We start from the raw sequence: 27,434 nt of genomic DNA on the forward strand, positions 1-27,434 counted from the left end.
GACATGGTCTTTACAAGTTCCGATGGAAATGACATTCATTCGTAATTCATCAGTTTCCATATAAGTTCTAATTTCTTGTACTTCTGTTTTTTCTTCCTAGTTCTTCCTAGTTTCTTGATCTTTCAGCCTCAAAGGAGTGCAATTAATGACTCTGCGGTTCATACTGTTATATGTAAAGTTGGTGCAGTTCCCAAGTCAAACTGAAAAAACTACTACAGTTTTTTTAATCTCACATCACATGGAAACCATATAATTAAGCAGACGCATGCAAAAATTTTCAAAATATTAGAACTAATATTAAGACACATCTATGCACATGCATATACATTCATCAATCTACTCTGAAGGTAACTTAATTAAATAGGGCCAAACCAAAAGTGAGACAATGTTTTTGACATGCAATTACACCCAATAAATTATTTTTAACTCTGAAGCGCGCATCACAAAATTTGACAATACAGAACATGCACGTGAGCATATATGCACCTAAAAAACTAGTCCTGCAAAAGGAAAAACGGAACCACTGGTCTTCTCTGATAGCACAGTATCTACCAAGAACATCCTTGGTTCTGAGTGATTCCTCAATCTTTATGACTCCGCTACAGTTTCCAAGTTGTTGGTGCAGGAATGCAAGCCACATTAGTCATTACAAGTCAGTTGAGAAACTAAGAGCATGGCACTCAAAATTCTTCAAATTTAGCTGATACATCAGTAGAAAAATAAAATCAATGTAAGAAATCTTCATTGCAGAAATATGCAGTTCAGCAGCCAAATGTACAAATTTTTCTAATTGGTTTCTGGTGAATGATAATAAAAGAATGGCATCGCAAAATGCGTCAAAAATGTTGATAATATAAACTAATTTTAAGATACATACCATGACTGCAGTTCCAGTCTCACAAAACCTGGGAATACATATGAGCCTTGTGAATTGCTTCTGAGGTCCTACAACAGAAGATATACCAATTATATTCTGAAAACTTTTAAAGAAATGCCTTTCTTGACTACCTTCAATTACACGAGTTTCAAATCTGTCCTGATTGCCAGTGAAGTACACATGTGGACAACTTTCAAGAAGAAAAGGCTCCTTGTCTGTGAATGGATAGCATCCTGTGAAACATTGTAGAACATGCAATCATGCTTGGGATTACATTAAGGTCAATCATAATCATAAAGAAATATATATATATATATGCCCTCCCCATCTCTTAAGAACTTTCTTGCAATGATAAAAAATTAAACAGTACACTCAGTTCAGACTGTAAGCACATTGATAATAATAAAGAAACCAGAAAATGAAATATAAAACTATGCCATGGACATGGGTGGCATGTAAAGACCACAAAAGAGAGATGCCAGTGGCTTGGAACATGTCTGTTTATATTCAAACATAATTATATAAATAGAGTCATCTGTATGTGAAACCATATTTGGCATTTACCAAATCAAAGAGCTGTAGGTTAATATTGATATTTATATGAGAAAAGTATCCACAATAACTTTGATGCATTTTGAATATTCCTGTCAGACAAAGGCATTGGATATGCACGTTGCCAAATAATGGATGTCGGTAAAATAATCATTACCAAGGGTATTGGGAGCTGTTGGTGCTAGATGCCTCCATCTCAACGTCCTCTCCACAAATTCAACCTTTTCTGTAGCTTCCGAATACTTATCAAGATCATGAATGTTCTGACCAGATGTTCCGATAAACCTAAAAATGTAATATTTTAATATAAAAACCTTAAAGTTTAACAGAACTACCTTAAATAAGCAACATAACTTACTGAATATCATCAAGCTCAAACTGATGAGGATTTGTACATGACATGAAGGTGTTATACACAGATGCTCCTGGGAAGAGACACCTATTCAGAGGCTGCAAAGAGCAAAGGGATGTTAACAGACAAAAGCAAGCATAAGATGTCCTCATGCTAACAGATACTATGCCATTGTCACCTCACCTGTTGAGGTAATGAGAAGTTTGCAGGATCATTGGATCCTGGCATGATATCCAGAGGCAATGCTGCTGCAAGCTGCATAAGTGGAAGTAGGTGATCAAAAAGCAAGTATGATGAAATCATCGATCAAGTACTTTCACGCAAACCTCTGCTATAAAAGGAAAATCAACAACGCAAGGAAAAGGAAAAATACATAGGAATCCACGAGTAAGAAAATTTATGAAACAAATAAAACCTGTGTTAATAAAACATCAAGTTCTTTGATTGGCTCAGATAACAGTGATTGATCCTTGGAAGTTAATGCCTGCATGATTCACATACAAGAAAAGGACATAAACATGTTCAGGTATCTTATTGATATCAGAGAATGTGAATCAAACAACTAAGAAACTAAAGATACACAAATAACTAACAAACATATCACGTAAAGATAATAACAGCAGACTACTTGCTGCATTTAATTCAAATAAGGCAGTTACCTGACCACCAAGGAGACCTTGTGAAATTTCTACAGAATTTCCAGCAATGACAAGGTGGACAATTTGAGAAGCAATGTTCTGTTCCTGCTCATCAAAATATGGATAGTGACTTTCATTGCAAAGTAAGTGTGAATAAGCTATTTTCAACAAAAAGGATATAACGCACATTCTCATCACCCAGATGACCAGTAATATGATCAACAAAAAGCTGGAACTGGAGAGGATTAAACAAGCTACTCCCAACACTCAATCCAGATATGAAAACCACATATTTGTCTTCTCCTACAGTACAACAAATACAAACAACTTCAGTGTGTACTAGTACTACATATAATAGGAAATTGTAATATTGCAATGATGTCAAGTCACTGCCATTAAATAAGGTACGATCATATTTAATAAAACATAAAACTTTACCATGAATATAGCATGATAATCAAGACAAACTATAAATAATTGAAGAAGGGGAAAAAATATGTAAACGGCACACAGCTACTAGAGGACTCATTATATGAGATTCAAGAAATTCAAATCACACAATGTTGCTCACTGTTTTATGCCACTGAGTATTGAATCAGGGAACAATAAGATTTGTATTTTCTAAGATTATAACAGAGCATTCTCCACGTATTAAAACTATATAGCTCATCAAGTACAAAGAAGGACCCATCAAGTTCAAGGAAGGATCTTAGTCAAACAAAGGCATAATACAGGACATCTATAATACATGAATAAAGCACAAATCAGATGAATCAATCATGCTTTGCAAGCAGAGAAAGCAAACAAGGTCTAAAGGTGTATAGGAGATACATGAAGGCTGATTAGCTTAAAAAGTAAAGCAGAAAGATTTGAACTTTCAAGATGTTTCAACTAGCTTGAAACCTAAGCAAACTTTGATCAAAAGGAATAAAAAAATTGTGCTCCACCAAGAATAATATTTATGACAACACCTATACCCAACCAGGACAGCCAAGTACCTGTTGCACATAGGTCATATATTTTGTTCACAAAAATAATACAGCAAGAAGAGACCATAGAGATCTTAAGTGTTGGCATTTCATATTTCAGAGATGGATGTCACTTGAAGAGGTACACATGCACATGCGAATACTAAGACAATGGCATTAGATGGCATAAGAGAAATAAAAGACAAGAAGAAGGCTGAGAGGCAGATGAGGAAAGAAGTAAAACAGGACATGGTAGAATTCATCTTGAATGAATAATAGGACAAAATTTTGAAAGTCAACTACACTATCCTGGCATTAACTTGCAAGCACCTCTGCATAGTTATCCACGAATAATAACTATTCCAATCAAAAATGAGAAAGTTGAGCATGTGATTATCTTCAAGATACAAATAAATGTAACCAGGAAAAAAAAAAACTGAATCGCCCTTACTTAAGCCAACTGAGATCGCCTTTTGTGGAGGTAGCCCAGCTTCCAATACATCTAGAACCAAAAAATCGCCATCAGTTGTTTCCTTTCCATGAACAGCCAAGACAACTCCTGACACATAGGTGCACAACTATAAATAGTTATGTGTTCATGGAAACAAGATTATGTGTAATGGTATTAAATCTTAGGGGCAATACTATGTTTGAGAGCTATTTTAATCAAGGAAAAAGAAAGGAGAAAGAAGAAGACAGAAATAGGAATTTGTAAATCATGGAAAAAACAGAAGAAACCGAAATAGGTACATGTAAATAACGAAAAACAGAATAAACCGATATAGGTACCTGTAACAAACGTTGAAGGCACAAGACAATTTCCAGCCAGCTTTACTCTTCCACTCTCATCTTCCAAAATAAGGTGATCATCTGGATGCATAAAGTTATGTGGCTTAACAAGCGGAACTGCTGATCTCTGATAAAAACATGACAAAAAGGAAACAAGAAGACCATTTCTTCAAAACAAAGAAATATCAAAACATTCAAATAGTAGGAGAAGAACTGACCAAGAAATCAAAATACCTCCTTAGAGTACTCATCAAGAATAGAAGGCTTAAGTTTCATGTGTTTGTATATGGTCCCAATTACAATGCATTCCTTTCCTTCCTCAAGTCCTAGTACCGTTTGAACTGCAAAGAAATAAGAGATTAAAAACAATAGCTTTCTACCTACAACAATATACAGACCCCCATCAAATGCTGCATAGTCTGGATTTGGGAAAAAAAAATAGCCTAATGTTTCTTGTTAATGTAGGGCAAAATAGCAAAGAATACAAAATAAGTGAAGATTAAAGTTTACTTAACATTTCACAAAAGATTAAAAATTTCAAGCATACTATGCCATTTTGATGAATGAATCAAAGTTCTTAGAAAAAAAAAAGATATTTCTTTCTTTTGCAAGCTTCACGTTGTTTATCAAGCAAAATTCACTATGCTTAAAAACCAAAATCACAACTTCGAACTTCATCAACAAATAAAATACCCCACAATACATGAATCAGCTCAATTCTCACAGTGACACTGAAATCACTGGAAAGAAATACCAGGGAGATGGGGTTTCCAGTCGGGAACAAGGGGGCGGAGAAGATTGCGCATGTGGTGAAGACGAGTGAAGTAGATCTGGCTATACTGTTGCCCTTTATACCTCTCCCCACGGATCACAAACCTCTCATCCTTGGATGCATACAAAGACATAGAAAAACACAAATTAGGGGGCGAGACAAACAGGGGAAAGAGAACGAAGGGACAGGAAGGAGAGGAGAAGAAGGATTACCAGGCAACGATAGAGAGCTTGCTTCCTCTCGATGAGCTTCGGCTCGCCATCCAACATCTCCGAGTCCTCCATGGCTTGGCGGGAAGCACTGAAACCAAAGGCGGGATTTTGGAATCCCCTTCGCCGCCATTAATCAAAGTTGGAGGAGTGGCCATTTGCATATGCAGGATCATGACACGTGTACGTTCTGGATCTTCTCTTGTGAACATCCTCTTTGTTTACTTTTCATATATACCCTGCAAATTTGTGAAACTTTATATGATGTTGAGTTTGATATTTTTTTAGATAAAAAGTAAGAATATTTCGTCTTTATTAAACATGCCTTATTGTCTTTGTTAAAAAACAAAATAGGTTTTATTATGTAGTATTATTATATTTTATTTAGACAAAATACAATAAATGAATAAAAATAAATATTATCCCAGTAATAATTTAGTAGTTATTAACTTCATTATTTATGGTTAAAGTATAATAACAATATTTTATGTATTTGAAGTGGCTTATCACAATATCAAAAATAAATAAAAATAAATTTGTCACGCCCCGAACCACCTGGAGTTGGTCAAAACTAGAGTTATGTGCACATCGATTAACAAAAAAACGCACTGATAAACGACCGCATACCCATAGTGCATAGCATAATAGACATGCAAGCCCTAAAAACTTAGTACAAAACAGAACATACCATCTAACAGAACTGTAAATTTCAAAAGTTATAATTGGAAATTTACAAAAAATTTACTAAATACAAACTTATAGTTTACAAGACATACAAAATTATAGCTTAACCAACACCATGGATATGTTTGCTACTTGCTCACCCACGGTAAGCTATTATACTCCTGATTTAAAAAAAAAAAAATAACAACAGATTATGAGTTTGACAACCCAGTAAGTACCCATTAAAAATATCGGGATCATAAAAGTTTCAAAATTTCAAAACTCAAACAAAGTATAATAAAATACAAATTTATCAAAATCAAATTCAGAAGTCAAGTTTTCAATAAAATATAACTGATCAAAAAGTCAAGCATATATTCCCACAAATAACTATTGCCAAAACAAAATCTCAGAGGTCATATGTTTACCCTCGGTGACCCGAGCCAAAATATCAGAGGTCATAATTTTACCTTTAGTGACCTGAGCCAAAATTATCAGAGGCAGTTATTTTTCACGGAAAGAACGGTGGGAAACTATAGTTTTTATTTCACAGGCACATGTCGACACGGCCAAATGTTGAACCCAATGACAGGGTTATTGCAAAGTTAGTTGGAGATTGCAAGTTGCTATGTCAAAATACATTATGCCCAAACATTTATCAAAACAGAATACAAAAATTTGATGATCCCGTTTTCAAATAAAAAATAATTCCAATTCATTTCCAAATCTAAATACTTACATATGAATTACAAATAATAAATAAATTAGTAATTTAATATATAAATCGAAATAATTAGTATTTTTCTCAAAAATTCCAAAAGTTCTAAAAAACTAGAATTTTTTAGTATATACTACATATAATAGGATTTATATGTGGGATATTTACCTGTTTAACGCCCAGATTTCGAATTCACACCAATTGAGTTTCCTAGGAAAGTCCTATATTTGGGAATAACCCATCAGAATTACAAACAAAACAAATTCTAAAATTCACATGAATGCAAAAACATTTTCGAGACACTAACAAAGCTAACAAAGCTACCATTTTCAAGATTGAAATCAACATAGCTTTGCGAATTGTAACCCAAATCAGAAATTTCAATTTTATGAGAAAACTAGACATCTACATTTATAACATATCCAAATCTCACAATAATTTGAGATCTACAGAATTTAAGTGATCAGTTTTAAAAATCATAAACATGAAAATCAACAATTTCAAAAATGTCCTTTTGAATAAAAATATCTCACAACATATAACTTCAAATAAGATTAAACTTTAGGAGCATAAAATTAACTCAAAATTGAACAACTTTCTTATTAAACATGAGTCATGATTTAACCTCTAAGATCAACAAATTCTCTAATCAAACTTCATGTTTTCTGCCGAAATTCCATTGAGCACACTTATAGAAATTTGATCATATCTCACAAATTACAGGGGTAACAATTCTGAAATTTGCCAGAGCTAAAGATACAATCATCTTCTACAATTTTTTTATATAAATATAAATCTAAATTAGACTCTACAATCACGATATAAATTAATAAATTCTCAAGGGTTGTACAGAAATGTTGTCCGTGTCACCTGAGTTTAAAACCTATAATTTACAAGATACTTATGCACAAATTCTAAAATTTGGTAGCCAGCTAAACAAGATCAATAGCTCCAATTTCAGTATTATCATATCTTCCAAATTATGTCTTTAGATCTCTCAAATTAAATAGATATCTCTACTATGCTATAAGAAAAATTTCCAAAACCTATCAACCTTATAGCCATTCAATTTCTAAGAAAAATCACATCCCAAAGAAAAGCTCTCCAAGAAAACCTCTGGGTTATTATCTTCACTATAGACTAGTACATTCTCAATTTTATCCCCCACAAACCCAAATATCAATGGCATCTTCAATTATAAATTTTGTCAATGACTGTATCAAAAGGGATAATTACCACAATCAACCAAGGATTCAAGATTCCAATCAATCAAGCCCTAAATATGCTTCGATAAAGTACCGGATCAGATACTCCAACAACACAACTAAAAATCAGTGGATTCTCTCTCACTTATGGAGACAACAACATCCCTCTTTTTTTTTATAAAAAAACCTAAATGAAAATCCTCAAATTTTAAATCCAGCTATTAATTATACCAACATTGATTCAAGGCCAGAACATTCTAATCTCATAATATAAACCACAAAATTTCTGAATAATCAAAACAAATTAATGAATCAGATTCTTACCTCTGACAAGGCCTAACGGAGAAAAGAATTCATCCTTGCAAACCACAAGCAGCGCAAATGGAAAAAAGACGCCGGTTCTCCGATTTACAATTTTTTTTTAAATGCAGGATATGATTAGAAAGCGTGGATATGGTTGCGAGGTCGTGAGTGGGACATGGGGAGGTGCGGGAGATATAGGATGGAAATTTTAAAAAAAAATCCAACTTTTTCTTTTAAACAAATTTTAAAATAAATAAAAGCTAAAAAGAGTGGGGTCTACAAAATTAATCAAGTTAAATCTTACTGTCTTTATCCAAAGTCATAATATAATAGACCAGAATAAATTAATGCCAATGGACACTAATATTAGTTTATTAATGAATAAAGACAATGAGATAAAATAATTAAATCTTAATCCTAATCACTTTAATTAACTGCACCAGGGGCCCAAACACCCTCATTTGGGTTCCATTTGTTTGGCGGAAATAACACCCTCATTAGTGTGACAGTGCTCCATTACACACTTTCCCTACGCCATGATCCAAAATTTATCATAAATATATTGTCGTTTTCATATATTTGTTATATATATATATATATATATATATATATATATATATATTTATTTATTTATTTTATTTTATTTTTTTTACAAAATATGATGCTACCCATAAAAATTATTAAAGGACTAGATATAATGATACATAAATTACAGTGGCTTAACAATCCCAAAAAATTTATTAATTCGGCCATACGTCACATAAGAACAATTAAAGTTCTACCATATGACCACCGAGAATATATTTCATAAATCAAAACAAGTTAATAAATTTTCTTATCATACAACTTTGAAGGAAGCGAATTAATAAATTTTTTTAATATGTATTTTTGAAGGGGAAGAAAATGACATCCTCCAAACAGAAGTCCCGTGAAACAATAAATAAATAGTACTACTAAATATTCTATTTTCACCATTCTCATAACATTTTGTTATTTATAAACTACAATTATATAAAATCAGACATGATATTTCTTATTAGTTAAAAAATCTAAAATAAACATTTTATACACTATAGAATAAATAATAAATTTTGCCCAATATATATATATATAACACAAAATATCCCAAACAAAACCAACCAATTTATTATTATTTATTAATTTATTGACAAAGAAAAAAAAATGGTGTCTATTTCCCAATTTATAATTAAAAGGCTGGAAAATAAACAAATAAATAAATAAATAAATGACAACTAATTAAATTAAATAAAAATGGAGGTTATTTCCCGGAAACGCGTTCGCTGACTGTTCATGCTGTCTTCCTATTATGTTTGGTCAGCGCTTCCTCTTCGAATTCCATCTTTCTTCTTCTTCTTCTTCTTCTTCTTCTTCTTCAAATCCCGATCCCAAAACCCTAGTTTCCCCTGCCAAACACCTCCTCTTTTGCTGCTAATTCCGCTCCAGATCCATCGATGCGCTCATCCTGAGGTTCATGGGCAACGCATGCCGTGGTTCTTTTGCCGCCAAGGATCTCCAAGATTACCATCGTCCCACCGAGAACTCCTCCGTCTCTAAGCACAGTCACCACCGCCGCTCCTCGCCGGACCCCCACTTGGACGAGTCGCCGAAGCCCCAGGCTGTGAAGAACCCCGCCGCCACCGCCGCCGCCTCCCCTGCTCCCGCAGCCGCCGCCGTCGCCATGAGGAAAGGCTTCGATACCCAGTCCAACTACGTCCTCGGCCACCCCACTCCAGCCCTCCGCGATCTCTATACCCTTGGCCGTAAGCTTGGCCAGGGCCAGTTTGGCACCACCTATCTCTGTACCGAGATCGCCACCGGCGTGGACTACGCCTGCAAATCCATCTCCAAGCGCAAACTTATCGCCAAGGAGGATGTTGAGGATGTTCGCCGGGAGATCCAGATCATGCACCATCTCTCCGGGCATAAGAATGTCGTCACAATCAAGGGCGCATATGAGGACCAGCTTTGCGTGCATATTGTCATGGAGCTCTGCGCTGGAGGGGAGCTCTTTGATAGGATCATACAGAGGGGGCATTATAGTGAGCGGAAGGCCGCTGAGCTCACGAGGATCATTGTTGGTGTTGTGGAGGCTTGCCACTCGCTTGGGGTGATGCATAGGGATCTCAAGCCGGAGAACTTCTTGCTTGCGGATAAAGACAATGATTTGTCTCTCAAGGCCATCGATTTCGGCTTGTCAGTGTTCTTCAAGCCAGGTAAGGGATGACTAGTGGGGAGGTTAAAGATCTTAGATTTAATGCAGCACGAACACTTGCTGTGCTTTCAATTAGATTAAAGATTGTTGTTTTTTGAGTGCCTGTTAGGATAGGAACTATTTGATTCTGTACAAGAATATTTGATCTTATCTTTGCATGTCGAAAAATATTAAGATGCTGAAGGTACTTGCATATTCTCTTTGACTGTATTATCTTGAGCATCTTTATTCCTTTTATTTATCAGATTTTTTTGTGGATTGAGTCCGCTAAATGAATGTTTGTACCTGTGTCTGTGTTGCAAAAGAGTTAAAGACCCGATATTTTCTGGAATAGTATGCTTGAAACACTTTAGTTTTGCTTTACCAATCATCTCCTGTGTTACATATTGTTTGATTTTTGGTTGTTAGTCTTCCCTAGACTGGTTTTGCGAGCTGATTTTTATTGAAAAACTAAGATGAATGTAGAAGATTGGTTTCTCATTTATTTTTCCCAGTTATTCTTTAATTATTTTTTGTCTAATCAAAGTAGCTTTTTGGTTAAGTAATACTATGCCAGACATTAGTTGAATAAGTTCTTTGATTGGATTAACACAAATCATAATGATTTTGAACCACTATGAGCAACAAAATATTTTTTTTTAACATGCGAACCTCAATCAAGAACCCCCTATACTGATCTCGGTCTGTATCCTCACTTCAAGCAGCACTGAACATAGTTGAGGTTTGGTAAGGCTTTGCAACTTTTATAAAGTACAGAAGTGACAACCCTTTATTGTTTGCTGGAAAGTTCAAGCGCTAACAAGTAGCCACACATGATTACTTCACAAACAAGCAAGTCGGTAAAGTTTTTTTTCTTTAATTTTTAGTGGGAGTAACAATGAGCTGGACCTTACTCCCTAAAAACTTTTCTTTTTGAATAGGCACTACTAAGACCGGGATTTGTGTCCCGTTATTGTGTACAGTGATAAAAGACGTGCCTATGAAACAACATATTAACTTGGAGCTGTTCATTCTTTAGTGTTCCAAAATGTACGCAGATAAATCAGATGACTATAAAACCAACCTAAAATTACCTAATATTTTGCATGTAGCCTCCATGCTTGACTACAATTAGATAGCTTGAATCTTTTTTACTCACTTTTAAATTACCTTCAAACTCTGTACAATCTATTCTAGAATGTGTAATAGAGAGGTGCTTCAAGCCTTCCCCATATTGTAGTTTTCTCAACCTGAATGTGCGTAAGGTCGCTACATGTTGTGTGCACAACATGCATCTGTTTTGCCGGCTTGTGATACTAAATGCATAAAATTTCTTTCCGTTTCAGGTCAGGTTTTCACAGATGTGGTGGGGAGCCCATATTATGTTGCTCCTGAAGTATTATGCAAACACTATGGACCAGAAGCTGATGTCTGGACAGCTGGTGTAATACTGTATATATTGTTGAGTGGCGTGCCACCATTCTGGGCAGGTAGGACTTTGATATTCCTTGTTTTGTATTCTATTGGCCCTAGCCACCATCAATCTAATTTATTGCTGTTTTAACAGAAACGCAACAAGGGATATTTGATGCTGTTTTGAAGGGAGCTATTGATTTTGACTCAGAACCATGGCCACTGATATCTAACAGTGCAAAGGATCTTATACGAAAAATGCTTTGTTCTCGCCCTTCTGACCGGTTGACAGCCCATGAAGTACTTTGTATGTATAACAAAATTTTATGATCATGATTATTCTTCGAATTGTTAAATTTTAATTTTATTCTGCATTGGCTATTGCTTCCTTGCTCTTGATTGTTATTTGATATTTGTCTTTTCCATCAATCATGATGCTTCTAAGGCATAATTTCTGTACAAGACTTGATTTAATTGTTTGATGCTTTGTGTTTTCTTTGAAGTTGGTTACAAATACATAAGGGATCTAGTTAGTTTTTCTTTTTTAGTTGATTGTAATAGACTGTTATAAAGAACATATCGAAACAAAACCACTCTCTATATAATGTAGCATTGACATATGTGAATTCAAAGAGAAGATATGAGAAATCTCTTACAAGTTGAAATGGAACAGTGAACAAAACTAACACAGAAAATATATTTCTAATGGGAATGGTTTTAACTTTTAACATTTATGTTCATCAAGAAAAAGCATTCATACTCTAATAATCATTAAGATCTTTTATTGTTGATTCTAGATAAATGCGGGGTTGCTTTCTTTAACAGTTCGTACTGTCTACCATTTTTTTTGGTCAGCAGAGGTTATTGCTCTTGCAAATAATGCAAATAGTGATTTCCTTATGCCTCTAAACAAGCATGTAGAACAATAGCTTATGTATTAGTGATATTTTTGTTCTTCATTGCTTCAAAAAAGAGTAGCAAAAGGAAGTGGGTGGCTTATTATGCGAAGATTCGTCACATTTCTAATAGTTTTAATATGTCCTGCTGAGAACAAGTTATCAGAAAAACCATTTTATGTTTTCATATTGAAGAAATTTGTTTTATTTTAACCAATGAAAGGAGAATGTCATATGTTACACACATTTCCTAAAACTTTTCCTTCTTGCAGGTCATCCCTGGATATGTGAAAATGGAGTTGCTCCTGATAGAGCACTGGATCCAGCAGTACTTTCTCGCTTGAAACAGTTTTCAGCAATGAACAAATTAAAAAAGATGGCTTTGCGAGTAGGTTAACCCTGAAGTTTCATATTACTGTACATCATATAACTTCTCATAAGATTTTCCATGTAATAAATCATATTAGTAATAGGATAAGGATTATTATTTATTTAATTTCTCCATACCTTTGTTTTGTAATCTCTAAAATTTTGCTGATTTTGATCATGATATGCTGCTGATGTATTTATTCATTCATTGTGTGCGCTACCTGGAAAGCTTATTGTTGATATTGATCTTTTCTTTTTTCGTTGATTAGTATAAGATTTACAGCATTTCTTATCAAAGAAAGTATGACTCTTGCAACAAAAAGTATGATTATTAGTTATACGTCTTTCTGGTAAATGTATTGTTTCTACATGTGTTTTTTGGAAGGTTTGTGATTAATATTGGCATTGGTATCAATCTGTTTTTTTAAGGGCAGTAATTCAATTTCTCTTTGGGCTTTTGCTTGTGATCCATTCCTAAAAAAATGGCTTTACTTCTTCATGTTGAAATTTTCTTATTTGAAATATTCCTACAAAATGACCAGTCATCTTGTTGGTACATGTCTGAAAATATAATTCATTCTTCTGTAGTCCATAGTTGTAATTGCTAGGTTGTGGTGTATTTGCATAAAAACCACTGCACTTTGTGATCATTTTCGTATACTCTGTCAGGTAATTGCTGAGAGTCTTTCGGAGGAGGAAATTGCTGGATTAAAAGAAATGTTTACAGCAATGGACACTGACAGCAGTGGTGCAATAACATATGATGAGCTGAAGGAGGGCCTGAGAAAATATGGTTCTACTTTAAAAGAATCAGAGATTCGTGATCTGATGGATGCGGTAAGTCTGATTCACATTGAAATTGACCATTATATTTCTTGTCAAACTAAACTGAATGTCGATTTAATTGGTATCACTGCAATGACTGCAGATCCATTCTAAATAAGGGAAGTGTTGATTGCTCTTATGTGACCAGTTTCCTAGAGAATAATTTCAAGACTAGATTTCTGGCTCTGGACAGTTTTCCTTCTGAGTCTTTTTATCTATATTTTATATTGCTAAATTACTCAGTTGGCCTTCTCTTAGCTTTTTGCTTTTAGTAAATGAGACACTTTATGAGGTATGTTTATTTAGTGTCTAACAAACTTAATGATGCTGTGGAAGACTTTTCTATTGATTTAATTGTGTAAACATAACATCAACTAATACTTCTAGACAGTTTTAATAGCAACATGCCTTTCTTCTCTTTACCCTTTTGAACATTCCAAAAATGATTTAAGTGATAATTAATCTAGGTTGACTCTATTATTGTTCTCCTTGTTATCCAAACTTTTGGCTTTTATGTTAAGTCCAATACAGCTAAAAAGATTCTTACATTTAAGATGTATGGCCTTCAAGAATTAGAGCTCTTTTTTCTGTCTTCAATCAGAAAATATTCTATTAAGTGGAAATGGATTTCTGTTGATAAAAGCTTGTTCTCTGTACCATATGTTTCAGATTCACTGGAAGTTCCGTTAAAGTGCCAAATGTATATCCGAAATGCCTTTTCTTAACTGTTATGAATAAATTCCATTTCAGTTATCTTCGAGGATACTGCTGTTTTTACTGAAGTTTTCTGTATTCAAGCTGACTAACCAGTATGAACTAATTGTAGGCTGATATAGATAATAGTGGGACGATAGACTATGGGGAATTTATTGCTGCAACAGTGCACCTTAACAAGCTAGAACGAGAGGAGCATTTGGTGGCAGCATTTTCTTACTTCGACAAAGATGCAAGTGGTTACATCACAGTGGATGAGCTTCAGTCTGCTTGCAAGGAGCACAACATGACCGATGTCTTTATCGATGATATTATCAGAGAAGTTGACCAAGATAATGTAAGTAATGTTCAGCCAAAGAGGCCTACATTATACCAAAGCTTCTCACAAGCAACAAAACTTTCAAATTTTTTTTGTTCCTATAATGTAACTAATAATGTTTTACCGGTGTGTTGCTCAGGATGGTCGTATTGATTATGGTGAATTTGTCGCCATGATGCAAAAGGGCAACATGGGAATCGGTAGGCGTACAATGAGGAACAGTTTGAACATAAGCATGAGGGACGTGCCGGGGCCTCGCTTTCCTTGAATCATGTACAGATCTGTAAAAGATCTATGTTGCTTGTTGTGTTAGGGTTATGAAATCAGCTTATTTATAGACTTCAACTGAAGCACTCCTGTACAAAGATTTGTTGTATGTTGTTCTGATGGCTATCTTCTCGTCTCCATGGTCTATTTGTGGAATGTTTTTTCAGTTTTTCTTGGAAAACAAAGTAATTGTATCTGTTGAGCTGAAGGTGTTTATTCTACTTCATTGGATGGTCATGTGAACTTATGGTTTTGCTTCATTTACTTGGGTAGTTTCTAAGAAGCTCTATTTAAAGTCTGTTAATTATGGATGCATTTTCCTAATTAATGTTTTCTATTTTTAATGTTATGATCTTTTTATCTTGAGAGAGTTGATCAGTCATTTGTAAAACTTCAGCATATTAGAGTCAGGCTAAACAAAACTCTAAATTATCACTATATCTAATTTTCAAACAAATAATTTGAATGGAAAACAGAGGCAGCAAGTTATAGTGGCCAAATCACTGATGTCACGTTCGAAGGTATGTTTGTGTTACTTTTTAAATCTTTAAAAACTCTTCCCCCATAAAATGTGAGTTTAAAATTTTAGAAAATATCTAGGAAAAACTAAAAACTAAAAGATAAACCATGTATAGCACTTTGGATGAAAGCTCCAAATTGCAATTTCTCCTTAAATTCTTCTCAAAAGCTATATATATTTACACAAGTATTTTTTTGATAATTTTTTTAAAAATAATAAATCATAATCTAATAACAAGGTATCGAAATCAACAATCTCTTAATCTATCGGTATTGAGGCCCTTGTGTAGACTACTTATTTTAGGGAAAACTTAAAAGTGAATCCTAAAACTCACAAAAAGGTGAGAGAGTAATTGGGGAGAGAGGGGATGAGGCAATTACGAAATTTTTTTTTTCTCTATAATATATTAATAATGATAAAATAATTTCCATTTTTCAAATGTTCGTCTTACTCAAACTAAAAAATAAAAAAATAAATTTATATAATCATTTAGAACCATACATGTATACAATAACCACAATGATAAACCAATATAATTTGAATTTGCTTGGGTTTTCTTTCCAAAAGAAAATTCTCTGGTTTCTTTTTCTTTTAATCTTATAAATGTAGCAACCTGCCTATACATCAAACTCTAAAAGTGTGTGTATCTAACTATTTTTACTAAACAGTCTATGCAGTATTTAAAAACCCAAATTAATAAAACAATGATGCGTTTGAATGGTTTAATTATTAATTGAAAAATTAATCAATTCTATCTAATCATATATATTCAAATTTGCTAATATCTATATTTTTTCTTTCCAGTCATTTTCAAAATTATTGTAATTTCCCATCTAGATGTATCAGCCCACTTATATCGTTCAATAATGCTAATTCATATTTATTTTCACTTTCATATAAATTATTATTATTATTTTTATTTTTTTGATAAATATGATAAAACACAATATTTAGGGGATATATATCGAACACAAATTGATCATTTGATCAATGCGTATGTCTTCCCCGTCGTGGCACAAGATTTAAAATGTAAACCCTCATCTATAATCAGAGATCTATCATTAGTATAGCATTCCAATAAATTTTTCACATTAATATTTTTTGCATTACGGCCAATACCATTGAGTTATGAGTAATTTACCTCCTCCTCATTATTATTATTATTATTATTATTATTATTATTATTATTGTTTCTATTTTGTCGGATGCTCCGAAGAGACATTGTTGTTGTTATTATTGTTGTTACACCACACATGCCTAACTCTACGACAAGACAAAAGTTGTCACTAATCCCATAAAACCAGGCAATAAAATAGAACCACGTAAAAGCTTCTTCTAAATTCATGCCTCCATGCATGTGTGCCAGAGAGACAGAGAGACGATGAACAACCTCAAGACTCCTTCATGAAGATCTAGTCATTCTAAACCCAAACCCTAAGCCATACTTCACTCCCTGAGACCCTCTCAATCTACACCACCTCATCACTATCACTCCATCTCCAACAACCCCCGGCCCTATATAAATTAACCCCTACCCTTGCACAACATCTCAACTCACTCAACCATCACAAAGCTCATACCATATATCATCACTCATGGCTTCAAAAATGTCCCCGCTCCTCTCCTTCTTCATCCTCACTCTCTCTTCTCCCATGGTTGCCTCATCAAGAATCCTCAAGAGTGAGATTGCCATGGCAGAGAGGTATGAGCAATGGGTGGTTGACTACGGTCGAACATACAAAGATGCCGATGAAAAACAACTCCGTTTTGAGATTTTCAAGCTCAATGTCGAGTTCATTGAGTCGTTCAACTCAGCGGAGAATCATAAGTTTAAACTCGGCATAAACCAGTTCGCAGATCTCACTAACAAAGAGTTCAAAGCCATGTACACTGGTTTCAAACCTCCCACTAGCGATAATAGGAGCAAGACCAATTTCAAGTACGCAAACTTCACTGATGTTCCTGAATCTGTGGACTGGAGAGACAAGGGTGCCGTCACACCTATCAAAGATCAAGGCGCATGCGGTAATTGCTTATCATTATACGAATTCTTCGGTTCAACCAATATCAATAACATATACTAACACGTATGTTTCTCATGTATTATGATAATATATAATAGGATCTTGTTGGGCATTCTCGGCTGTGGCAGCTATGGAAGGAATAACAAAGTTGAGCACTGGCAATTTGATCTCCCTTTCAGAGCAAGAGCTTGTGGACTGTGATATTCATGGGAATGACACAGGATGCCAAGGTGGATACATGGACAATGCGTTTGAGTTCATCATTGAGAATGGTGGTCTCACAACCGAAGAAAACTATCCTTATAATGCCACTGATGATGTTTGTAATACCCAGAAAGCGGCTTCACATGATGCAAGCATTAAGGGTTTTGAGGATGTGCCGGCAAACAGTGAAGATGACTTGCTCAAGGCTGTGGCTAATCAACCTGTTTCAGTTGCAATTGATGCTAGTGGCCTTTTTCAGTTTTACTTTAGTGGTGTTTTATCTCCTATTGGGTGTGGTAATGAACTTGATCATGGTGTGGCAGCTGTTGGTTATGGGACAACTAGTGATGGTACGAAGTATTGGATTGTGAAGAACTCATGGGGAGAGAGTTGGGGAGAGCAAGGATATGTGAGGATGCAGAGGGATGTTGATGTTGAAGGAGGCACATGTGGCATTACCATGCTTGCATCTTATCCTACTACTTGAAATGATTCAAGCCTGTTGTTGTTTTGACCATTTTAATTTGATTACTTGGGCAGTGTTCATTTTTGTGGTAGTGAGCAATAAATTTTAGGAGTTTATTAATTTAATCATTTCAATATTGTCCATTTTGTTATGTCTTTTAGTGCGAAATCTCATCTAATTAGTTCTCACACTAAATATTATTATGTTTAAACTAATTAAAAAATCGTTAAATCATTCAAAATAGTCAATAGAAGAAAAATCCTAAATCGGCACGATAAAATTGGCATGGAATTGAATTTAAAAATCGTGCTAAATTGACTATGTCACCGTATTTAGCACCGAAAAATAATTATGACTATAAAATGGTCACAAATACATTTTAGTAACGTCTTTTTATACCGTGCCAAACATTGTCACTGTTTTTGACAAATTTTTTTACTGTTGTGCCAAACATTACTATTGACTTTTGGCACAGACTTTGGTTCCATATTTGCCACAATTTTGACACGGTTTTATTAGTTCAATATTTGGCACTGTTTTTTGGCACAATTTTATATATTATATTTTTTCACGGTAGTTGGTACAATTTTTGGTAAAAAAATTTTGTTATGATTTTCGGCACGCTTTTGTTTATTCTGAGATAAAAATAATTTATATGAAGTTAATTTTATTTAAATTTTCTTGAATTACACCAATCAAAAAATTCTTGAATTGCTAAACAAAAATAAAAAATCATGTAGTGTTACACTTGTATGATCAAAACAACAAATCTGGGACAAGTAGAAAGAATTTAGGTATATATTAACATCATGCCCTATATATACATCAAAAGAGATTCAAAGATGAATAGTAATGAAAGGGTGGACTTGAAACTTCTGACTTAGAGAAATAGCTCAAGAAGGTTTGCTTCATGCATTTGGTTTTTCAAAATAGCTAAACAAATGGGAGTTGACCAGAATTCCCACTCACCACTAAAAATTAAGTTAAACAATGTTAACCAATTATTTCCAAACATCTAAATATTAATTATTACAACTAGTTTTTTTTTTATTGAGTGCATTCATGCATACAAATAAGAGCAAATTACCTTCTAAACAAACAGGCTGATATCGAATTAGCCTATGGTGTAATGATGAGTGTACATTGTTCATGTATTTCATATCTATGTCTACGCTCATTTGGCATGTATTAGAACCTTAATAGGGAATTCGATGCTAAATATTCTATGTTTTGCATTAACATGCTTAGGGTAGTGCTTAAAGACGAGGGAGATCCAAAAGAAGCAATTTAGACTGAAAACGATGAAGTTGGAGCTCTCTCGGCATCATTAGAATAATGACAAGACAAACTGGGTGGCTTACGGACAATTTACGGTCCGCCTTACGGCCGTAAATATAGTCCAGAAGGCCTTGTGGCAAGGCTTATGCCCATATGGAGGATTCAAAGTCAATTCAGAGGACCTTACGGGCAAAGTTTACGTTCGTAAGGACCATCTAGAGGAGCTTAATTACGGCCACAATGCACGCCCATAAGGGCAGTCATAAGAAACAAACAGAGAAGCTTACCATCCAACGCTTACGGCTGTAAGCTGGACCATAACATATTTAGAAGACCTTATGGATGAGGTTTACGGTCGTAAGCGTGCTCGTAAGGCTCGTGACTATATTCCCCAGCTCCTTTACAGCTTTGTCCTTATGCCCGTTAGTAGCCAGTAAGCAGTCGGGTATAAATAGAATTTAAAAGGATTTTTTAGGGCATCATCTATTCTATCTCTCTATTCTTTAGGGGCAATTCTTGGAGGCAAGATTGAGGAATAAAAGGGCCAAATCTCCAGCATCTTAAGCAAGATTTGCAAGGGGAATTGGCCTGGCATTCAAGGGGATTGGAGATCGTAGCCGTCAAGCTCATCTTGTCGGCGTGCGTGGAAGCTACCTCGACGATTCTCCATCCTAGGGATTAACAAAGGGGTTTTCATGGATCCTATGTCTACTCCTATTCTTTGTATCTTAAATGCTTGTCTTCCATTAATGGAGGGTTAATTTGTAGATGTTTAGGCGTAGTTGAACTCTAGGGTTTAGTTTTATGACTTTGTTGTTGAATGTTTGATGCTTTAATTGATTTCTCATTTGTAATCATATCTATTTGAATCTAATTTCATGTTTGAATGCTTGATTTCTAACAAGGCGAAAGCCCTAGCTATTATATTTGATGTGCTACGTAACGAGTAGAAATACCCACATAGCATAGGCATACCATAATTAGAGGGAATTGTGAGTAAGCCTAGGTATAGAGTACTTTGGAGACTCCGTCTTCCTTAATTCTCCCAGGTGAGTTGTTAACAATCTCAGTGCTCTTTGCAATCATGTGGAGTGGATTTTAGGAGAAATCGCATTTCTGCTCTGTATTCGGATTAGGGGTAATCTCTCTCTCTCTCTCTCTCTCTCTCTCTCTCTCTCTCTCTCTCTCCCTCTCTCTTTTTGGGGTAGATTATCTACTTAAGGGATTGTTATTAGCTCACAGTGAAGTTTCATAGAGTATTAATGCAATTGTGTGGAGGTCTGTATCAGCTCTACACCTATTCAATTACTCTTCATTTGAGAAATCGGGGTTTAATATAATTATGGAAACCTCTCGGTTCAAATAGGGTTTCATACCTAGATAACCTTTGTCCTATACTTCATAACCCTAGACGAATACTATGCCCAGACATCGTTTCTTCCCTTGATTTCTCTCCGGTTTTATTTCCGTATTTCTTAGTTTTCTTTTGGTTTTGTTTACACACACCACTTTACTCATTAGGCTAATTTTCAGATTTAGAGTTATTACTAGTATTCACCTCCTTCCCTGTGGACCGACACTTTGCACTTTAAGCACACTTTATTACCCGATCGACATGTACACTTGTGTGCATCTTGATCATGTAACTCAATGTCAGGGAGATGGCGACACCAATGGCGATCTTGTTGTTTGTTTGCACAAAACCAAATCACAAGAGGTTGTAGCATCTAGTTGCTTGGTAAGCATCCGTCTGCATTGCATTATTTTCCACAAAATTAGTAACAAGCAAATATGAAAGCAAATATAATCATATATATATATATATATATATATTTGCAAAACTCACAATCTAGTAAGTGAAGAATCTTGGACAATCATCTCCATATAATTGTGGGCTAATTTGTAGAAATTAAGAATGATCTTTATACTCTCAGTTTGGAAAGGACAAAAGATACTCTCTCAACATCCCAACAGTCTCTATGACAATGGCTTTCTCTGAGATTTGGTTTTAGTTTTATTAAAAGAGGTTATTGTATTAATATTAATTAATACCTGCCATCCAACTTCAATGGTGTTAAGATCATCTCCAAAGGAGCCAGAGATGACCCATATCTGTGATAAGCTAACCTCAGACGGACTGGTTACTTTGGGTACCCAAACATTAAGATTGGCCTTTGCACCATAGTATTGGTCTCCCATCACATAGCCCACTGCATTTTGGAAACCCCATTGGTACAAGAATCAGAAAAGCATAAAAAGTATAACTGATGAACAAATTCAATCATCTCTGCTAGTATTTGATTAATTTTCTAACAGCTTTAGGATAAATCCAATTGGTTTGGTTAGTGTCATGACCTCAAGCTGGGAAGCACGGACACACCATTTTCCCCATCGTACCAGTGTCAGATATGGATACGTCATCAACACGGCCAGATACGGTGTCGGACACCCTTTGACACGGTAAAACATAATTAAATGAGATGGAGAACTCTTGACACGGCCTGGACACGGCTGAACTTGGAAAACGTTTAACATCTTGCGCAGAGCTTCACCCACAACAGTCATTAAAGCTCGCATTGCCTTCATCGCCATCTCCTTAGTTGGAAAAGCCAAGGAAAGAGGTGGCTGCGGGTGGCTTGATTAGTGATGGAGGTCGCACTGAGGTTTGGAAGGAGGTGGCTGCGGGTGGCTTTATTGATTAATGATGGAGGTCACGGCTGCGGGGAGATGATGAATGTCACGGTGGAGGTCGCGGCTGCGGGGGGATGATGAAGGTCGCGATGTCTTGATTGATTGATGTCGGAGGTTGCGGCCGCGGGGGCTGATGAAGGTTGCGGGTCATTTTAGGTTTAGGGTTTGGAAGAGGAAGGAGGCGGCTGATTTAGGGTTTGGAAAGAGAAGGAGGCTTTATAGACTTAGGGTTTTAAATTTTTCTTTCTTGAAGAATCTGAGCCGTTGATTGTTATCCATTATATTACATAGATAAATCCAAGCCATTGATTTATCAGTTAACACTTGTGATACAGACCGATGAAGGGGTTGCTTGGGGTGTGAAGTAACCCCGACATCGGGGTTAGTAACCCCGATGCCGGGGTTATATTTTTCCATAATTTTTCAAATTTTAATTTATGGTGAGATATGAGAGGCTTAAAATTAATATTTTTAAAATCATTCACACATTAACCCCGATGCCGGGTAATATTTTTTCATAATTTTTCAAATTTTAATTTTGTTGAGATATGAGAGGCTTAAAATTAATATTTTTAAAATAATTCACACATTAACCCCGATGCAGGGGTTATATTTTTTCATAATTTTTCAAAATTTAATTTTGTTGGGATATGAGAGGCTTAAAATTAATATTTTTAGAATAATTCACACATTAACCCCGATGCCGGGGTTATCTTTTTTCATAATTTTTCAAAATTTAATTTTGTTGAGATATGGCTTTAAATTAATATTTTTAAAATAATTCACACATTAACCCCAATGCCGGGTTATATTTTTTCATAATTTTTTAAAATTTAATTTTGTTGAGATATGAGAGGCTTAAAATTAATATTTTTAAAATAATTCACACATTCAAAAAAACATTTTTAAAAAACAACTTTTCATTTAAAGACTAAACTTAAATTTGATATAATTCAATATCAATTAACTGTTTTGCTATTTGGGCCCTAATTAAACCATATTTAGTTTGGGTTTTTCTTTATATTTTATCATAATTTTTAAATTTTAATTCAATTAAAATATGAGAGATTTAAAATAAAAAATAATACATATACATACACACCAAATGAAAATAAAAATAATTTTTATTTAAATTATAATTCAGATTTAATGGTGAATTGTCTTAGTAGTGGGCCATTATTTGCTAGCTAGGGGCACAAGATAATTTTTAAAATTCAATTGAATTAGAATATGAGAGATCTAAAATAAAAATATTAAACGATTTTGCATGCATTCATAATTTGGCATATAATGATTAGGAATATATTTTTTTTTAATTAGTTATAATTCAAGATTAGGAATATATATTTTTTTTTATTTCATTCCAGATATTTTAAAATGATTTTTTTTAAAATTTAATATAGTAGTGAAAATATGAGAGACTAAAAATAAACATATTTAAATGTGTTAATTTATAAATTATTGAAAAAGATAGACCAATGTTTTATTCTAGGCTAAAATAATCCTTCAGTATAATTCAATATCATCTGTGAATTATTTTTATTTCAAAGAAAAAATTAATAAAAATGAAATTTTTTTTTACTAGCTTTGAACAAAATTGGGATATTTCACCAAAGAACATGTGTGCTATGTGATAATAGGCTGAGACATGATTCGACTTTAGAACACATTTAGAGCTAAATTTTTTTTTTAATTTGTTGTTATTAGATTCCTTTGATGTATTGAATTGTTTTATAGTTCTAAACCAAACTATGATATTTCACCAAATAATATGCATGCCTCACACATACAATGAGATCAGGGGTTGGGACATGATTCGGCTTCAAGACATATTTAAAGTCAGATTTTCTTTAATTTGTAGTTATTAGATTCTCTTGATGCATTGCACTAGTTTTAATACATATATACATATATAATAAATAATTTTCATTAAAATGATAATTACAACTTATATATTACATATATACTCACACACATTAATATTCTAAACATAATACAAGAAATTAATTTTTAATATATATATATATATATATATATAATATTGTGTTTAATGTATATTATGTAAATTAAAATTACTATAATTGTAAACATATAACTATAACTTTTTTTTAATAAACATATAATTATAACTATAACTTTTTTTAGTAAACATATAATTATAACTTGAATCAGAAAAATTACTCCATTAAATTTAAACCGAGTGATTTGACATTCATTTAAAGCCTGAACATAATATTACATGAAGTATATATAGTATAATATTGATTTAAAACCGAGTCATTAGAAAAATTAATCCATAATTTAATATAATATAACATTAATTTAAAGCTTTGAAACTTTGAAAGTGATTTGACTGCATAGTGTTTCCACTTCATTCTCCATCTTTCCCATCTTTCCCTTTTCTTTCATTTTATTTCCCGTGAAACCCTGAAAGTTCTGAAACCCTTTTCTTTCATTTTCTTTCCCCTTGAAACCTTTTGAAGGCACAACTCACTCAAGCTTCAAAGTTCAGAGCTTCAACAATTTTCTTCAAAATCTTGTTTAGGACTGCCAGTTCATCAGTTAACTAGGTAAGTTATATAAACATTGTTTTAAAATTTTAATTTTAATGTTTGGTAATTGCATTATTATTCTTAGGGTTTTTTACTTTGTGCTTTGTTTAGAATGTCTTCCAACTCCAAATTTTCAAATGCAAGTATTGGTTCATGTCCAAGTGGTAACATTGCCAAAGATAATGCATCTATTGACAATCAATTGAATCAAGATGATAGCAAACCTTTGTGGAAATATGTAACTAAGTTGCCAAAAACAATTGGAGGAGGAGGGAACATAAGTTTTAAGTGCAATTATTGTAATATCACTTTCAAAGGTTCATATTCTAGGGTCAAAGCCCATTTGTTGAAGCTTAGTGGCCATGGCATTAGGGTATGTGCAAAGGTGACACAACATCATCTTAATGAAATGCAAAACATAGTAGAAGAAGCTGAATTCAAATCAAGACAAAAAACAATTCCATTACTACCTTCCTCTCAAGCACAAGTTTCTTTGGGCACAACTTCTTATGAAGGAAAGAGTTTAGGGTCTAAAAAAAGAAAGGGGGCTTTGGAAAAAGCATTCAATCTTACTGATCGAGAGAATTTGGATTCTGAAATTGCACGCATGTTTTATTCCGGAGGATTGCCTTTTCACCTTGCAAGAAATCCTTATTTTGTGAGTGCAATCACATATGCCGCAAATAATATGATTTCTGGATATATACCTCCGGGATATAATGCTTTGCGAACAACATTATTGCAAAAAGAAAAAACACATATAGAGAGTTTGTTACAACCTATAAATGGGACATGGAAGGAAAAAGGTGTTAGTCTTGTATGTGATGGATGGACTGATGCGCAAAGAAGACCACTAATAAATTTTATGGCTGCTTCCGAAGGTGGGGCTATTTTTTTTTAAAAGGTGTTAATTTTGAAATGGAGTACAAAGATAAGTATTATGTGGCGACATTGATTAAAGATGCTATTGGTGAAATTGGGGCTCACAATGTTGTTCAAGTAATAACTGACAATGCACCGGTTTGTAAAGCGGCGGGATCATTGGTGGAGATGCAATTTTCTCATATTTTTTGGACACCTTGTGTAGCGCATACACTAAACCTTGCTCTCAAAAATATTTGTGCCGCTAAGAATACCGAAGAAAATGAGGTCACTTATGATGCTTTGTGTTGGATAACCGAAATTGGTGATGATGCTATCTTCATAAGAAATTTCATAATGAATCATTCAATGAGGTTGGCAATATTTAATGCTTTTGTGTCTTTGAAATTGCTTGCTATTGCCGAAACTCATTTTGCATCGGTTATTATCATGTTAAAGAGATTGAAAATTATTAAACGAGGTCTTCAAACAATGGTGATTAGTGAAGAATGGTGCTCTTATAAAGAAGATGATGTTTCCAAAGCTACAAAAGTGAAGGAAATAATTTTGAATGATTCATGGTGGGACAAAGTGGATTATATCCTCTCTTTTACCACACCTATCTATGATATGCTTCGAGTTATGGACACCGATAAACCTACACTTCATTTGGTGTATGAAATGTGGAATACAATGATTGAAAAGGTGAAGACAACCATCTACATGCATGAACATAGACAACTCGAGGAAAGATCGACATTTTATGAGGTTATATATGCTATTCTCATTGATCGATGGACCAAGAGTAGCACACCACTTCATTGCATGGCCCATTCTTTGAATCCAAGGTAATCTTTTTGATTTTTTTTTTGTATACATATAATAAATTAAATGATTAAGTAATAAAAATCTTAATTTATTTTTAATATATAGGTATTATTCCAATGAGTGGCTTAATGAGGTTCCAAATCGTCTCGCTCCACATAGAGATGCCGAAATATCGGAGGAAAGAAATAAATGCTTAAGAAGATATTTTCCTTCTAATGAGGAGAGGAAGATGGTTTTTCAAGAGTTTGCTAGTTTTTCTGGAGCTTTGGATGCTTTTGGAACTTTTGATTCATTACAAGATAGATGGAATTTAGAGCCTAAATCTTGGTGGTTGGTTCATGGGTCATCTACACCTCTACTTCAAGGCCTAGCTTTGAAGCTTCTTGGACAACCTTCCTCATCTTCATGTTGTGAAAGAAATTGGAGCACTTACTCTTTTATTCACTCACTTAAAAGAAACAAGATGAATCCTCAACGGGCCGAAGATTTAGTATTTGTACACACTAATCTTCAACTACTTTCAAGAAGCTCTCCTCAATACAATGAAGGGTTATCCAAGAATTGGGACATTGGTGGTGATTTATTTGACTCATTTGAAGGTGTTGGTGTTCTTGAAGTTGCTAACTTATCACTTGATGAACCGGAGATAGAGAAAATCCTTTTTAGTAATGAAGAAGATATCGAAAAATAATCTTATTGGTTATTATAAGTTTAACTTGAAAAATTTGTTTGTTTTGAATGTTTTATCTTTGTTGTGTTTCTTATGTTTTATCTTTAAATTGAACATGAAGGAAGTGCTTTTGTATTAGTTTTATTTGCTATTATTTGAAGGTGGTGGTGTTTTTAAATGTTTTGTTTAGTTTTGAAGGTGGCGTTTTTAAATGTTAAAGATTCTTTCTTTCACATAAACCATGACAAATTGCAATACATTTATTAAAAAGTTGCTTGT

At 34.0% G+C, this 27,434-nt stretch overlaps 5 protein-coding genes across 8 annotated transcripts; 3 read left to right on the plus strand and 2 right to left on the minus strand.

The window, feature by feature from the left end:
- Positions 1–339: 339 nt before the first annotated feature.
- Positions 340–5,278, minus strand: LOC120283523 (DNA polymerase delta small subunit). Of its 3 annotated transcripts, none has more exons than XM_039290222.1 (14): positions 5,161–5,278; positions 4,931–5,060; positions 4,411–4,517; positions 4,177–4,303; positions 3,839–3,889; positions 2,607–2,722; positions 2,441–2,524; positions 2,197–2,265; positions 1,965–2,036; positions 1,788–1,879; positions 1,587–1,714; positions 1,009–1,110; positions 878–945; positions 340–700 (listed from the first exon to the last, which is right to left on the minus strand). In XM_039290222.1, the coding sequence occupies exons 1-14, from the start codon at positions 5,230–5,232 to the stop codon at positions 647–649; spliced, it is 1,272 nt and encodes a 423-aa protein (XP_039146156.1). In that variant the 5' UTR covers positions 5,233–5,278; the 3' UTR covers positions 340–646. The 3 variants fall into 3 exon arrangements, with proteins under 3 accessions (XP_039146156.1, XP_039146155.1, XP_039146154.1); XM_039290221.1 differs by having other exon boundaries at positions 2,441–2,518; positions 3,839–3,946; XM_039290220.1 differs by having other exon boundaries at positions 3,839–3,946.
- Positions 5,279–9,357: 4,079 nt separating this feature from the next.
- On the plus strand, positions 9,358–15,321 carry LOC120249779 (calcium-dependent protein kinase 26-like). Its single transcript, XM_039258419.1, has 7 exons — positions 9,358–10,280; positions 11,605–11,748; positions 11,826–11,978; positions 12,840–12,955; positions 13,606–13,773; positions 14,588–14,812; positions 14,934–15,321. Exons 1-7 carry the CDS (start codon positions 9,539–9,541, stop codon positions 15,060–15,062), a joined length of 1,677 nt encoding a protein of 558 aa, XP_039114353.1. The 5' UTR covers positions 9,358–9,538; the 3' UTR covers positions 15,063–15,321.
- Positions 15,322–17,025: 1,704 nt separating this feature from the next.
- LOC120249781 (senescence-specific cysteine protease SAG39-like) lies at positions 17,026–18,329 on the plus strand. Its single transcript, XM_039258422.1, has 2 exons — positions 17,026–17,606; positions 17,704–18,329. Exons 1-2 carry the CDS (start codon positions 17,177–17,179, stop codon positions 18,294–18,296), a joined length of 1,023 nt encoding a protein of 340 aa, XP_039114356.1. The 5' UTR covers positions 17,026–17,176; the 3' UTR covers positions 18,297–18,329.
- Positions 18,330–20,712: 2,383 nt separating this feature from the next.
- On the minus strand, positions 20,713–22,595 carry LOC120249780. 2 transcript variants are annotated; one of them, XR_005532884.1, is made up of 3 exons: positions 21,909–22,595; positions 21,606–21,763; positions 20,713–21,303 (listed from the first exon to the last, which is right to left on the minus strand). XR_005532884.1 is itself a non-coding variant. In XM_039258420.1 (3 exons), exons 1-3 carry the CDS (start codon positions 22,143–22,145, stop codon positions 21,262–21,264), a joined length of 444 nt encoding a protein of 147 aa, XP_039114354.1. In that variant the 5' UTR covers positions 22,146–22,595; the 3' UTR covers positions 20,713–21,261. The 2 variants fall into 2 exon arrangements, 1 of the variants encoding a protein (XP_039114354.1); XM_039258420.1 differs by having other exon boundaries at positions 21,606–21,770.
- A 2,083-nt stretch (positions 22,596–24,678) lies between these two features.
- On the plus strand, positions 24,679–27,200 carry LOC120250153. Its single transcript, XM_039258937.1, has 3 exons — positions 24,679–24,814; positions 24,908–26,505; positions 26,591–27,200. The coding sequence occupies exons 2-3, from the start codon at positions 25,715–25,717 to the stop codon at positions 27,174–27,176; spliced, it is 1,377 nt and encodes a 458-aa protein (XP_039114871.1). The 5' UTR covers positions 24,679–24,814; positions 24,908–25,714; the 3' UTR covers positions 27,177–27,200.
- The last annotated feature ends 234 nt before the right edge of the window (positions 27,201–27,434 follow it).

Source organism: Dioscorea cayenensis, chromosome 19 (assembly GCF_009730915.1).
Source record: "Dioscorea cayenensis subsp. rotundata cultivar TDr96_F1 chromosome 19, TDr96_F1_v2_PseudoChromosome.rev07_lg8_w22 25.fasta, whole genome shotgun sequence".
In the NCBI taxonomy this organism is placed as follows: domain Eukaryota; kingdom Viridiplantae; phylum Streptophyta; class Magnoliopsida; order Dioscoreales; family Dioscoreaceae; genus Dioscorea; species Dioscorea cayenensis.

What these genes read in the sequence shown, in the direction of transcription:
- LOC120250153 (XM_039258937.1), top strand. Translation starts at nt 25,715, where the DNA reads ATGGAGTACAAAGATAAGTATTATGTGGCGACATTGATTAAAGATGCT. An exon ending in GCCCATTCTTTGAATCCAAG is followed by an intron (nt 26,506 to 26,590) that starts GTAATCTTTTTG and finishes TTTAATATATAG; the next exon opens with GTATTATTCCAATGAGTGGC.
- LOC120249779 (XM_039258419.1), top strand. Translation starts at nt 9,539, where the DNA reads ATGGGCAACGCATGCCGTGGTTCTTTTGCCGCCAAGGATCTCCAAGAT. An exon ending in GACAGCCCATGAAGTACTTT is followed by an intron (nt 11,979 to 12,839) that starts GTATGTATAACA and finishes TCCTTCTTGCAG; the next exon opens with GTCATCCCTGGATATGTGAA. An exon ending in GAGAAGTTGACCAAGATAAT is followed by an intron (nt 14,813 to 14,933) that starts GTAAGTAATGTT and finishes TGTGTTGCTCAG; the next exon opens with GATGGTCGTATTGATTATGG.
- LOC120249780 (XM_039258420.1), bottom strand. Translation starts at nt 22,145, where the DNA reads ATGGCGATGAAGGCAATGCGAGCTTTAATGACTGTTGTGGGTGAAGCT. An exon ending in TCCGTGCTTCCCAGCTTGAG is followed by an intron (nt 21,771 to 21,908) that starts GTCATGACACTA and finishes TGGGGTTTCCAA; the next exon opens with AATGCAGTGGGCTATGTGAT. An exon ending in CCATTGAAGTTGGATGGCAG is followed by an intron (nt 21,304 to 21,605) that starts GTATTAATTAAT and finishes AATGCAATGCAG; the next exon opens with ACGGATGCTTACCAAGCAAC.
- LOC120283523 (XM_039290220.1), bottom strand. Translation starts at nt 5,232, where the DNA reads ATGGAGGACTCGGAGATGTTGGATGGCGAGCCGAAGCTCATCGAGAGG. An exon ending in GGCGATCTCAGTTGGCTTAA is followed by an intron (nt 2,723 to 3,838) that starts GTAAGGGCGATT and finishes GTTGTACTGTAG; the next exon opens with GAGAAGACAAATATGTGGTT. An exon ending in TTTGAGCTTGATGATATTCA is followed by an intron (nt 1,715 to 1,787) that starts GTAAGTTATGTT and finishes TTACATTTTTAG; the next exon opens with GTTTATCGGAACATCTGGTC.
- LOC120249781 (XM_039258422.1), top strand. Translation starts at nt 17,177, where the DNA reads ATGGCTTCAAAAATGTCCCCGCTCCTCTCCTTCTTCATCCTCACTCTC. An exon ending in CAAAGATCAAGGCGCATGCG is followed by an intron (nt 17,607 to 17,703) that starts GTAATTGCTTAT and finishes AATATATAATAG; the next exon opens with GATCTTGTTGGGCATTCTCG.